This window comes from Sorex araneus, chromosome X, assembly GCF_027595985.1.
Source record: "Sorex araneus isolate mSorAra2 chromosome X, mSorAra2.pri, whole genome shotgun sequence".
NCBI classification, from domain to species: Eukaryota; Metazoa; Chordata; class Mammalia; order Eulipotyphla; family Soricidae; genus Sorex; species Sorex araneus.
In genome coordinates, this window is record NC_073313.1 from 167,321,456 (window position 1) to 167,333,796 (window position 12,341).

A 12,341-nucleotide genomic window follows, 5' to 3' on the forward strand; every position below is an offset into this window, starting at 1 on the left:
CAGCCTGTGCCCCTTTTGTCCCTGTGCCTACCACCTCCAGTAGGTGTCACTTCCCCGCTCATTTCTGATTTCTCCGTGTCGCCTGTCCCGTGACTCTGAGTGTCATGTGTAGGTGTTGTTTCTCCATAGAGTCTGGGTCAGGGGCGCAGAGGAAAAGCCAAGCCAGTGGAATGAGTAAAACTCGGAGGGCTGCAGCTGCCTGAGGCTGTTCAGCCTCCTTTTATCGTAAAACCATACACAAAGGCCTGCACCATTGAGTCACGTTACACTAAAAGCCTCACACACAAGGTCCTTGTCTTCACAAGGTGCAGACTTACTCGGCAAAGATTAACATCATACGTTAATGTCACACATTTAATCATCTGCAGAGCACCAAGGAGAACAACTACAGTCCTCCCTGCTGACCTCCGACCAGTCGCGTAGTTCCTTGGGCTGTGTGTGGCCCGTGGGTGTTTTCCTCAGACCTCGGTCTTGTGACTAAGAGTCTCGACCCCCGACACGGAAGGACTGATGTTTCCTAACAGTCATGAGACACTCCCGTCTCGCCTGTGCTTAATTCTTTTTTTTCTTTTTGGGTCACCGCAGTGATACTCAGGGCTGACTCCTGGCTCTGCACTCAGGAATCACTCCTGGCGGTGCTCAGGGGACCCTATGGGAAGCTGGGAATTGAACCCGGGTCGGCCGCGTGCCTTGTCGCTGTGCTCTCGCTCCGGTCCTGCCTGGGCTTAATTTGACTGCTTCTCCTGTCTCCTTTTCACCATCCCCTCTCAACGACGACCTCAACGACCATAAGAGGGAGAAGAGAAGCTTGGCCAGAAGTCCGAGCCCCGAGGCGTCACCGAGGCGTGTCTCGGGCGAGAAGAGAAAGCTGGTGAGTGGCCGTGCTGAGCTGGGGCAGAGGAAGATCCGTCAGGTTCCTTGTCCGATCAGCGGGGGCTGGTTCCCTTCCAGAGAGCATCGGTATCGAGGGGCTGGGCCGCAGGATGGGGGGGGCGCCTGCTGGCTCTGTTGTGTGCCTGGGTCTGCAGGACATGTGCCCCATGCCCTGACTCTGTCCTGTCTCTTGGACCCAGATAACTTCCTCGAGAGGCCCACAGAGAAGTAAAGAGGTGGAGGCTGAGAGGCAAAGGACACCAGAGCAGGGTCACTGGGGGCTCCCCGGGGCGAGACTCAGTGGGGCTGTGAGGAGGCCTGTGAGGTGGCCCCCTGACCCATGTTTTGGTGGGGATTGATAGTGGGGCGCGGGGAGGAACGTGGGCTTCCATCCTCCTGTCTCGCCTGATAAGTGTCGGGTGGTGCCAGGCCTTGCCGTTGTGGGATGGGGCAGCCCTAAGAACTCCCTGGGTGGGGCCCGCACAGCTCGGAGGGCTTTGGCCTGGCACGCAGCGGCAGACCTGGGTTCGATCCCCGGCATCCCCTAGGGTCCCCCGAGCACCGTCAGGAGTGATTCCTGAGTGCAGAGCCGGGAGTCAGCCCTGAGCATCGCCGGGTGGGACCCAAAGAGCCCAAAGGTGTGTGTGGTTCTACAAGTTGCACGTGTAGATTCTCACCTGGGTTTCAAGGTGTCCTCCTCCCCCAGCCCCTGCCCAACACTTCCTCAGTCCAGCAGGGCTGCCAGAGTGCCTCCGGGTCTCACTCGGTTGTGTCACCTCCATCCCAGCCCCTCGGGGTGGAAAACCCCGTCTCCCCTCCTCCCCTAAGCCCTAAGAACTCCCCTAACGGGGCCGTGTTTTGTTTGCAGAAGTCAGATCACACCGACCTCAGGTTCTGTCCCGTGAAAAGGCGGCCAGAAGCAAAAAGGTAAAGCACTGACCCCTTTCCCTCTGCGACCCTTTCCAGTTTGGAGTAGATGCACCGGAGCCACGCCTGACAGTGCTCAGGGATCACGCCTGGCTCTGTGCTCCAGGAGCACTCTGACAGGGTGCAGGAACCCTGTAGGGTGCCGGGGGTTGAACCTGGGCGGGACGTGTGCAACGCAGATACCCTCCCTGCCACACTGTTGCCGCAGCCTGATTTGGAAAGAGGTTTTTGTCTTTTGGAGGTCACAGTCAGCAATGCTCAGGGTTTTTTCTGCACTCAGGGATCACTCCTGGCGGGGCTTGGGGGACCCTATGGGATGCCAAGGATCGAACCCAGGTCGGCCACATGCCAGGCACACACACACCCCTCCCCCGCATTCCCATATGGAAGTTCTTTTGTTTGATTTTTTTGTGGAGCCACACCCAGCAGTGCTCAGGGCTGACTCTTGGCTCTGTGCTCAGGGATCACTCCTGGCGGTGCTTGGGGACCCTGTGGGGTGCTGGGGATCGAACCTGGGTTGGCCGCGTGCAAGACAACAGCCTGTCTCTGGGACTGGGCTCCCCTCAGCCCCACCACCTCATTCTCAGTAGGGCCATTTCTTGCTCTTCCTGTGCAAGTTGGCGTCCAGCCGGTGTTCTCACATCCTGGTGAAAACGGCGCCCGGCCTCGTGGTACGTGCTCTCGTACCGTCTGTCTGACAGCCTGGCCTCTGCTGCTTTCCAGACCTCACGTAGAAGCCGAGGATGCTCTGAGGAAGAGGGCAAGGACCACGGCTTGGTCCCAAGGACCCCCTAAGCATCAAGAAGCGTCGCACTCAGCCGCGGATCCAGGCAGTCCCCAGAGCCCTGCCCTGAGCAGGACTAAGAAGGATGTGGGCGGAGCCCCCGAGCGCAGACCTCAAGACCCTCAGCTGGCCCCTGGCAGGAGGAAGCTCGACTCTAAAGCGGACAGCCAGGCGGGAGGGAGGAGATCGGTCACGAGAGAGGCGAAGCCAGAAAGGCCCCCTCAAGCTCCGGACGGTCCCAGGAAATGCTGTGTCTGGGAGAAGCGCCAGAGGGCTCAGGCTGCTGCCGAGGGCTGCCCACCTGACCCGCCCAGCCAGGAGCCCCTGGACTCCACGAGAAGGCGGGTCAGCTTCCGGATCCCCAGCCGGGCCCGCGAGCCCCTGGGGAAGCCCGCCGAGCCGACCGCCTGCAGATCCCTGTCGGAGGCGGGGGAGGGAGGAGGGGGCGCAGAAGCCCCCCGGGGTCTGCCAAAGGCCACGGAGCCCCAAAGCGCGCCCGCGTCGGCAGGGTCAGTGTCCAGACCGGCCGTTCGCGAGTGGACCAGGAGAGACGACCACGAGCCTCGCGGCAGGAGCCAGCCGCGTTCTGGTGGGAAGGTGTCTGAGGTGAGCCGGGCGGGAAAGACATGGCTTGGAGTTTTCTTTGGTTTGGATCTGGGGCCACACCTGGCGCTGCTCAGGACTGACTCCTCACCCTGCGCTCAGGAATCACTCCTGGCGGTGCTCAGGGGGCCCGATGGGATGCCGGGGATTGAACCTGGGTCGGCCGTGTGCAAGGCAGATGCTCTAACCCTAACATACTCTAGAACTTGTAACCCACTTCTGAGCACTAAGTGCTTAAAGTTTTGTGGGTTTTGTTTTTCTATTTTTTGGGGGGGAGCTCTACCCAGTGGTGCTCAGGGCTGACTCTTGGTTCTGTGCTCGGGGACCACTGCGGGCAGTTTGGGACCATATGGGTGCTGGGGATTGTACCTGGGTGGCTGCACGTGCAAGGCAAGTCACCCTCCCTGCTGTACTAGTGCCCCGGCCAGTTTCTGCAGGAAAATCAAAAGCGACACTTGGTAGGACCACGGTGCCAGAGGGGAGGGGATTTTCTTTTTCCCTCTCTTCATGATTATTTTGCAGTTCGTGGAGTAAAAAAAATACCGTAAAGGTTTGAGAGCTGCCTTGGATTGTGTTTTGGAGGGTTTGGGGTTTTGGGTTTTTGTGTTACGGTATTTTTTTGGTTGGTTTGGGGCTATGTCTAGGGTGCTCAGGGATCACTCCTGGGAGGACTCGGAGGACCATGCGGGGTGCTGCGCACTGAACCCTGTTGGCTTTGATCGAGGCAAGCACCCTGGCTTGTTTTCCTGACAGTCTACGTTCCGTCACAGGTGCAGCAAGTAAATATTCTTCTGGGCTAAGTGGATTTTCTTTTCTTTTTTTTGGTGGTGTGTGGTGTTTGGGGCCACACCCCAGGGTGCTCAGGGATTTCTCCTGGTTGTGTGCTCAGGAGTGACCCCCGGCAGTGCTCAGGGGACCCTGTGTGGTGCCAGGGATGAAACCTTGCTTCGCCACATGCGAGACGAGCGTCTTACTTGCTGTATTAGCTCTCCGGTACCCACAGATATATTTCCTTTTCTTCTTTGGTTTTTGGACCACGCCCAGCAGTGCTCAGGCTGACTCCTGTCTCTGTGCGCTCAGGGATCACTCCTGGTGGTACTGGGGGACCCTTTGGGATGCCGGGGATCGAACCCGGGTTGGCCACATGCAAGACCCACTGGACTAGTGGTCTGGCCCTGAATAGATTTTCTTTAGCAGATTATCAATAGCTGTTCATCAGCTACGTATGGTTTGTCATCTTGTCTTCCTCACCGGTTCCTCAAGAGCGAATGATTTTCAAGATCTAAAGAAAGGCTGTGACCCGGGAAACCTGGTATTTTGATATACATGATACACAGCTACCCTCGGAGAAAAATCGCTCCTTTTTTCTCATTTCTAGAGAGTTCTCAGCCATAGACCTGCTGAGACTGTCCCGTCATCTCAGCATTGCAAGTCAGTGTTGTAGTTCGCAGTTTCCAATTTCCTAAGCAGCACGGTCTGGACCAGCATTGCAAAGCCCTTGTCGCTTTGCCTGCTAAAAGTACTCTTCGTTTCCGTTTCAGCGTCCCGAAGCACCCTGCTCCTCCATGTCGCCCAAGAGCAGCCAAGATACAGATGAAGAGGTCGCTGGTCTCTTTATTTGCTGTGACTGTTGTGAAGTGACCATTCTCACAGTCCCGTCTCTTGACCAAAAACAACCCAAAAAACATAAGACCCAGAGCCTCTGGGTAACAGGAGAATGTCCAAATGCATTCACTCAGGAGGTGCAGTTCTTAGGACGGCATAAAAAAACGGTGTGGAAAAGAATTGCCTTTACTTGAACACCTCTTTTGTTTTCATTTCTGAGGCAATCTGCTCTGTTTGGATCTTTTTGTTTTTGGGGCCACACCCCGCTGTGCCTGGGGCTTAACTTCTGGCTCTGCGCTCAGGAGTCATTCCTGGTGGAGCTCAGGGCCTGGAATACCGGGGATCGGTATGTTCTGTTTTGTATGAAGCTCATGGAACTGATCACCCACTGGCTATGTGAAGTTTTTTTCTTTTTTTCTTTTTCTTTTTTTTTTTCAATATTTGTTTTGGGGCCATGCCTGGCTGGGCTCAGGACTTACTCCTGGCCCTGCACTCAGGAATCACTCCTGGCAGTGCTCTGGGGACCCAATGGCGAACCGAGGATCAAACCTGGATGGGCGGCATGCAAGGCCAGCGCCCTCCTCATTGTGCTATGGTTCTGGCCCCCTTCCTGTGTCAGTCGATCCTTTCCTTTCACAAGACATCTCTCATAAGCCGATCAGGAACCATCCACCAGTTGCTTTCCCTGGTTACTACTTGGCCGCAGAGTTTGAAGGTCTTTTTTGTTTGTTCCCTCCCCCCCCCCAATCTTTTCGACCATAGATGCAGATCGTGGAAGAGCTTCACGCTGCTAGGGCAGGCAAAAGTGTGGATTTACTGGCGGGTCCCACCTCGGGGGAGCTGATGAGCATGGAGATCGACCTGGCGGAAGAGGATGTCCATCCCTCTGCCGGTACACCCTCGATGGGTGGGACAGCCTTTGAGAGCTCCTGTGTGCCCTTTTCTTGGGTGTGTGTGTGTGGGGGGGGGGGGTGGTCAGGGTGCTTCCTCCTGCCTCTGCACGTAGGGATTGCTCTGGTGCAGTCCGGGGACCGTATGGGTTGCAGAGGATTGAACCCAGGTCAGATGCATGCAAGACAAGAGCCTTACTAACTGTCCGGCCCCTCTTACGTAATGTGCTTCTTAACTCTGTCTTTACTGTGGAGATGAGCAGATGCTGGTTTGAAATGATCGCGTATGAGAGCTTTTAGGTACAAGACAAATTTTTCATTCCCATTTGCTGTGGGTAACGTTTTATTAGACAGTTTTGCCAACAGAAAGTACTCAAGAGTTTTGAGTTCTCCTTCCGCCTTACTCTTAGTCAGGACTTTGAATGACTCCAGTGAAGGGGCTGAAGGGATGGAGGCTGAGCACGTGCTTGGCATGTAAGACCCTGGGAGCCCTTACAAGTGTGGCTGAAAAGATAGTCCAGGGCTGAGCCCTGCACGCAGCCCACCTGGGTCTGACCCTCAGCACCAAGATTCCTGGAACACCTCCCAGAGTGACCCCTGAGCACCGGGGTCTGGCCCCTAAACGAAAACCAAACTGAAAACAGTTTCATTTCCATAAAGTACTGATGAGAAAGAATGCAGACTTCGTGAGGCTGTGATAGTCGTAATCTTATTTACGGCGTCCAATTCCGGAAGGGAGAGAGAAGACTGTGGGCAGGGCACTTGGCTTGCTTCAATCCCCGGCATCCCACAGAGGTCTCCCCAACCCAGCCCGCAGTAATCCCTGAGCACAGCCAGGTGTGGCCCCTAAACAAAAACAGCATTCTTCCTACTGGGGGAAGGAAAGGACCAATACTGTGTAAAGTCAGTTTTGAATTTTATCAAAGGAGTGATGTCATAGGACACTAACTTTGCATTGTTAAAATTTTTTAGTTTTTTTTGTGTGTGTGTGCATTAACGCACTGGGCCTTACAGTGACACACTCTGGTAACTTGTTACTTCACTTGTATCGCCCAGATCTACCTTACAGATATTTCACTTGCTCGGTATTAAACTTAGCTGATGATTTTTTTAAAAGTAATTAAATACGTTGTTTTATTTTTCTTTGTTAAGAAATAAACTTAACAAAGGAGATGACAGACATCTACATTGTAAACTATGTCACTATTGAAAGTAGAGTGATGGGAATATAAACTGTTTCACTGTTACTCTTAATTAAATTTGTTACTGAATCACAGTGATACACTGTTACAGAGTTGTTCAGTCATGTAATGTTCCAACACCTGTCCCTTCACCAGTGTACATTTCCCACCACACTGTCCCCTGTATCCTTCACCCCTGCCCCGCCCCCCTCTATGGCAGACACTTAGTGTTGATTTCTAAGTACCAGAGAGGAGTAATCCAGGACTAGACCATTGTCCCTGCTATGGCAAGTTGGAATTTTTCATTTAAAATCCACTCGAAATCCACCCATGAACAGTTTGTAGTACCCTATTGGGTGGTTAAAAAACAGTGATTATAATGCCCTTTCTGTTGTGGATTGTAATAAATACTTTTTTTTGTTCCTGTTACCAAAGGGCCATCTTGTTTGGAGAATGCTGTCCAAATTGGTAGTGAATGAGACAGCACAGCGGGGAAGGTGCTTGCCTTGCGTACAAACAACCTAGGTTTGATCTCTGGCATCCCAGGGGGTCCTCAGAGCATCACTAAGAGTAATTCTCCTGAGTGCAGAACCAGGAGGAACCTCTGAACAACGCTGGGTGTGGCCCCAAAACAAAGCAAAAGAATGCTGTCAGAATTCTGTGGTACCAACATTTTAGCATTATTTTTTCTGTTCTCCGTTGTCACCAAACCTAATTTTCTATTTTTCCTCTAGCAAATCCTGCTTCAGACAAAAAGCTTCTGATTGTCATTGACACAAATATCCTGATGAATCACCTCAAATTTGTTAAAAGTTTGAAGACAACAGAAATCCCAGGTATTTCTAAAACAAGCATTTACGGAATTTGATTTAAAATATACCCCTATCGCGGCCAGAGCAATAGTATAGCGGTTAGGACACGACTGTCCCGGGTTTGGTCCCCAGCACCCCAGAGGGTCTCCCTGAGCCCCTTCAAAGTGATCCCTGAACACAGATCTGGAACGACTCCTGAGCACAGCTAGATGCGGCTCAGAAACCGAGAAGAAAAAAAAAATTCACCTCTTCCTGGCTAACTCTTCTTGGGGCTCCACTGGAATTTTTTTCTTTTTCATTTTGGGCCACACCTGGTGATGCTCAGGGCTGACTCCTGGCTCTGCACTCAGGAATCACTCCTGGTGGTGCTCAGGGGACCCTATGGGATGCTGGGAATTGAACCTGGGTCAGCCGCATGCAAGGCAAGCGCCCTACCCGCTGTGTTATCGCCCTAGCCCAGAAATTATTGTTATTGTTATTATTATTATTATTATTGTCATTGGGCTGGAGCCATAGCACAGCGGGTAGAGTGTTTGCCTTGCACACGGCCGACCTGGGTTCGATTCGTCTGCCCCTCTCAGAGAGCCCAGCAAGCTACCAAGAGTATCCCGCCCGCACGGCAGATCCTGGCAAGCTCCCCGTGGCCTATTTGATATGCCAAAAACAGTCACAAGTCTCACCATGGAGACGTTACTGGTGCCCGCTCGAGCAAATTGATGAGCAACGGGACGACAGTGATACAGTGACAGTGATTATTGTCATTATTATTTTTGCTTTTTGAGTCACACCCAGTGATGCTCAGGGATTACTCCTGGCTCTGCACTCAGGAATTGTTCCTGGCGGTGCTTGGTGGACCCCATGGGATGCCAGGAATCGAACCCAGGTTGGCTGCGTGCCAGGCAAATGCCCTCCCCACTGCCCTGTCGCTCCAGTCCTTCCACCGGCATTCCTGTGCCTCGTCCCTGTGGTCCCTACCCTTTCAGCTCTCCCCATCCCACGCTTCCTGCTGCGTTCGTCCCAGCAGTTGGGGGCAGCGTTCCCAGGAGCCCCTCTGTTCTGCAGGCTTTGACGGGCTCGTGTTGATAATCCCTTGGGTGGTGGTCCAGGAGCTGGACCGCATGAAGGACGGGAAGCTGCTGAAGCACGTGCAGCACAAAGCCATCCCCGCCGTCCACTTCATCCACGACGGGCTGCGAGAGCCGGACCGGAAGCTCTGGGGTCAGCCCCTCCAGCTGGCCGCCCAGAGGCTCTGTGAGTGTCATGCCGGCGTGGGAAGCGACCGGGCACGGGTGGGGGGGGGGGGTGGATGGGGGCTGGCTTTGATTCGGCTGCTTCTCGGATGCCTCGGTAGGTCATCCTGCTAGTCCCAGCTGGCCTCCGGGTGATTCCGTCGGCAGAGGGGCCTCCTGACGCCCCTGCTCCGGCTTCCGGCCAGGGACAGGGCCTCCTGCTTCAGCACAGAGAGGCGTCTGTGTCATCAGGGAGGTAGATCCTTCCTGCCCTTCATCTGGCTCTGGAGTACTTTGAGAGGATCCCACTGGTGCTGCAGGAGGCACCTTATGGGGTTGGGGGCTTTGGTTTATGGGCCACACCTGGCAGTGCTCAGGATTTACTCCCAACTCTGTGTTAATGCGCAGCATTAACGGGCTTTCTGTGTTTAAGCAAAGAACGCTACTCTATAGTAAAATACAAAAAGGTTATAGGGAAAAGAGAAAAGCAAGTGATTCACTACAAATACTAAACCCAGAGTTACCAGAAAGTTTTGGCTTATAAGGAACCAAGACTGACTTGGGGAATGTAACAGTGAGAGGTAAAACACAAAGGAAAGGTTCAGGGTAAACTAGGGATTAGGGGTGCTCATGAGAGCATGGTCAGCTTCTCTGGAAGGAGGGAAAAGGGGCAGCTCAGGATGAAGCCTGAGACACTTGGGGTTAATAGCCACCATCCATAGGATGTGAAAGAATTCATCCTGAAATAAACCTAACCCTAAGGATGCCTTTGGTAGCATTTCAGTGTTAAACCTTTGGAGAAGAGGAGCCTCTATCATCATAAAGAAATAATCACTCAGTAGACTGAGGAAAACACGCAGGCCTGCCAACCTATATTAACTCGACACTCTTTTCCGTTAGTTATGAAAACTTGCAAATGTATGAGAGGAGAAGATAGAGGGGAGTGCAGTAATTCCTCCATCCTGTGTTCCTTCCCAACGGTCAGAATTTAGTTCTACCTGTTTCTTCTCCCAATTCCGGAATCTTCTCACCTGTATGTGCTTTGGGCTGTTTTGCTGATGGATTAGACATGTTTGTTTGTTTTTTTTCCTTTTTGGGTCCCACCCAGTGATGCTCAGGGGTTACTCCTAGCTCTGCACTCAGAAATCACTCCTGGCGGCTGGGGGCAGGGGACCATATGGGATGTTGGGAATCGAACCCAGGTCGGCCGTGTGCAAGACAATCACCCTCCCTGCTGTGCTATCGCTCCAGCCCCTGGATTAGACATGTTTCAAACAACCGAACTTCAACCCAAATTAATTCTCGACTCAGACCATGGTTTCAGCCTATCAAGGACAGGGTGGGTGTAGGATTACCCTTAGCTTACTGTAGAACGCGTTCTGTTACATAGAGAGGAGACAAAGGTGGCAGACGAGGAAACACTCTGCGGTGCCCAGGGGACCCTTTGGGGTGCCGGGGATCAGACCTGGGCCACCTGTGTACAAGGCAAGCGCTCTCCCCACTGTCTTATCACTCTGGTGCCGGGAACATCATTACTTGTTTCCTCAATCCTCTTCTGGCAGTGCTCTGGGGATGCTCCCAGTTTGGTGCTCAGGGGAGACTCCCAACTTAGTGCTCAGGGGTTACCCTGCTGGTGTTCGGGGAAGTTTGTGGTGCTGGTGACGGAAGCTCTGCCTCAGCCTGTCCAGCCGTTTCTCCAGCCCTGAGTAGCACCTTCCTGCATGTTACTCTCCAGCCCCTCCACCAAGGGCCTCAGAGCTCCGCCTCAGTCACAGCACACGTGGGGCAGATCCTGGCATTCGTCTCAGTCCACTGATGAGAAAATTGAGGCCCAGGAAGAGTTTGTCCTGGGCAGAGTATCTGTTCCTTCAGTAAATGGATTAGGAAATTAATCTTTTAAAAACATTAAAAAAATTTTTTTTATTATTATTTTCTTTTTGGGTCCCACCCAGTGATGCTCAGAGCTGACTCCTGGCTCTGCACTCAGGGATCACTCCTGGTGTTGCTCAGGGGACCCTATGGGATGCGGGATCGAACCCAGGTCAGCCACGTGTCAGGCCAACGCCCTTCCCTCCAGCCCCAGAATTATTCCTACTTTGGCCTTTGCCTTTGAAGACCACACCTGGGTGGGGCTCGGGTATGGACTGACTCAGCCTCCTGTAGGGCAAGCCCCTTCACCCCTGATCCCCTCCCCAGCCCCTGCTGGTGTGTTTGGGTTTGGCCACAGCCCTGGCTCTCCGGCCCGCTGGGAAATTACAGAAGTTGATTTTAGAATTAAAATTTTGAACTCATGTATTATTTGTAGGTGCTTATTTTTTGGATTTTTTTTGGGGGGGTTGGGGCAGGGGGACACACCCCATTACGCTCAGGGCTTTCTCCTGGCTCTGTGCTCAGGAATCTTCGATGGGCATCAGTCAAGGCAGATGCCTGTCCCCGAGGCTGCTGGATGATAGCTCCAGCCCCTGAAATACCCTTTTTGTGGCCGTAGTAGTGGCCATCCCTAGCGGACCGCGAGGAAGCGAGGAAGCTGGGTTGGGCAGGCAGTTCCACCTGGAATGGGCTGTGGGCCCACCCGCCCAGGTGAGGGACATGTCTGCAGGCCTGGCCCTTCCCAGGGCCTCAGTCGACACACTCGGGGCTTTGAGTCGGGCACGAATCCCTGGGGCTTGTGGAGAGGCACATTCCCCTTCCGGCTTAGGGGTGAGCGGGTGGCCTCACTAGGCTGCCAGAATCTTCCATCCAGCATTCCAGAGATGTTGACCTGTTCCCCTCTTCTTGCTAGTCAGTCTTTGCTCCCTGAAGATGTTTTATTTATTTTTCTCCATGAGTCCCCGTGAGAGAGAGCATTACAAAGCTGCTCACGATTGCGTTTCAGCCACCCAATATTCCAGCACCCGTCCCTTCACCAGTGTACATTGCACCAGTGTCCCCAGTTTCCCCCCACCCCCCCCCCCCTGCCTCTGTGGCAGGCCTTTGTCTCTGTCTCTGTCTGTCTGTCTGTCTGTCTCTTCCCCCACCCCTGTGGACATTCATTATGGTTCGCAATACAGGTACTGGAAGCTTCTCGTGTGTATCCCTTTGTCTGCTTTCAACACTCAGTGTTTCTCCAGAGCCATCACGCCCAACTCTTGTCATACTGGGCCCACCGCGCTCTTAACTACCCTCTGCCCCCAACACACTGGCGGTCATTTCCAACCACTGACCAGTCCTCCTGGTTTCCGCTGCGCTTCTTTCTTTTTTTTTTTTTCTGTGCCTTTTGGGGCCCACCCAGCGATGCACAGGTGTTACTCCTGGCTCTGCACTCAGGAATTACTCCTGGTGGTGTTGGGGGACCCTATGGGATGCTGGGAATCAAACCGGGGTCAGCTGTGTGCAAGGCCAACGCCCTCCCCGCTGTGCTGTTGCTCCAGCCCCCTCCACTGCACGTCCTAATAGCT

The 12,341-nt window shown here is 53.6% G+C and overlaps 1 protein-coding gene across 3 annotated transcripts in view; it reads left to right on the forward strand.

Moving 5' to 3' along the window:
• SWT1 (SWT1 RNA endoribonuclease homolog) overlaps window positions 1-12,341 on the forward strand; it is a 34,235-nt gene that overhangs the window by 4,722 nt on the left and 17,172 nt on the right. For 2 of the 3 annotated variants that reach the window (XR_008627272.1, XM_055120775.1), the window contains exons 3-9: window positions 794-871; window positions 1,742-1,800; window positions 2,524-3,190; window positions 4,729-4,788; window positions 5,555-5,684; window positions 7,598-7,699; window positions 8,738-8,926. Coding sequence is in view for 2 of the 3 variants with exons in the window: in XM_055120775.1 (XP_054976750.1) it covers window positions 794-871; window positions 1,742-1,800; window positions 2,524-3,190; window positions 4,729-4,788; window positions 5,555-5,684; window positions 7,598-7,699; window positions 8,738-8,926 (1,285 nt within the window). In the remaining variant the exon portion in view is untranslated. The remainder of the gene's footprint in view (window positions 1-793; window positions 872-1,741; window positions 1,801-2,523; window positions 3,191-4,728; window positions 4,789-5,554; window positions 5,685-7,597; window positions 7,700-8,737; window positions 8,927-12,341) is intronic. The other variant, XM_055120776.1, reaches the window with a different exon arrangement.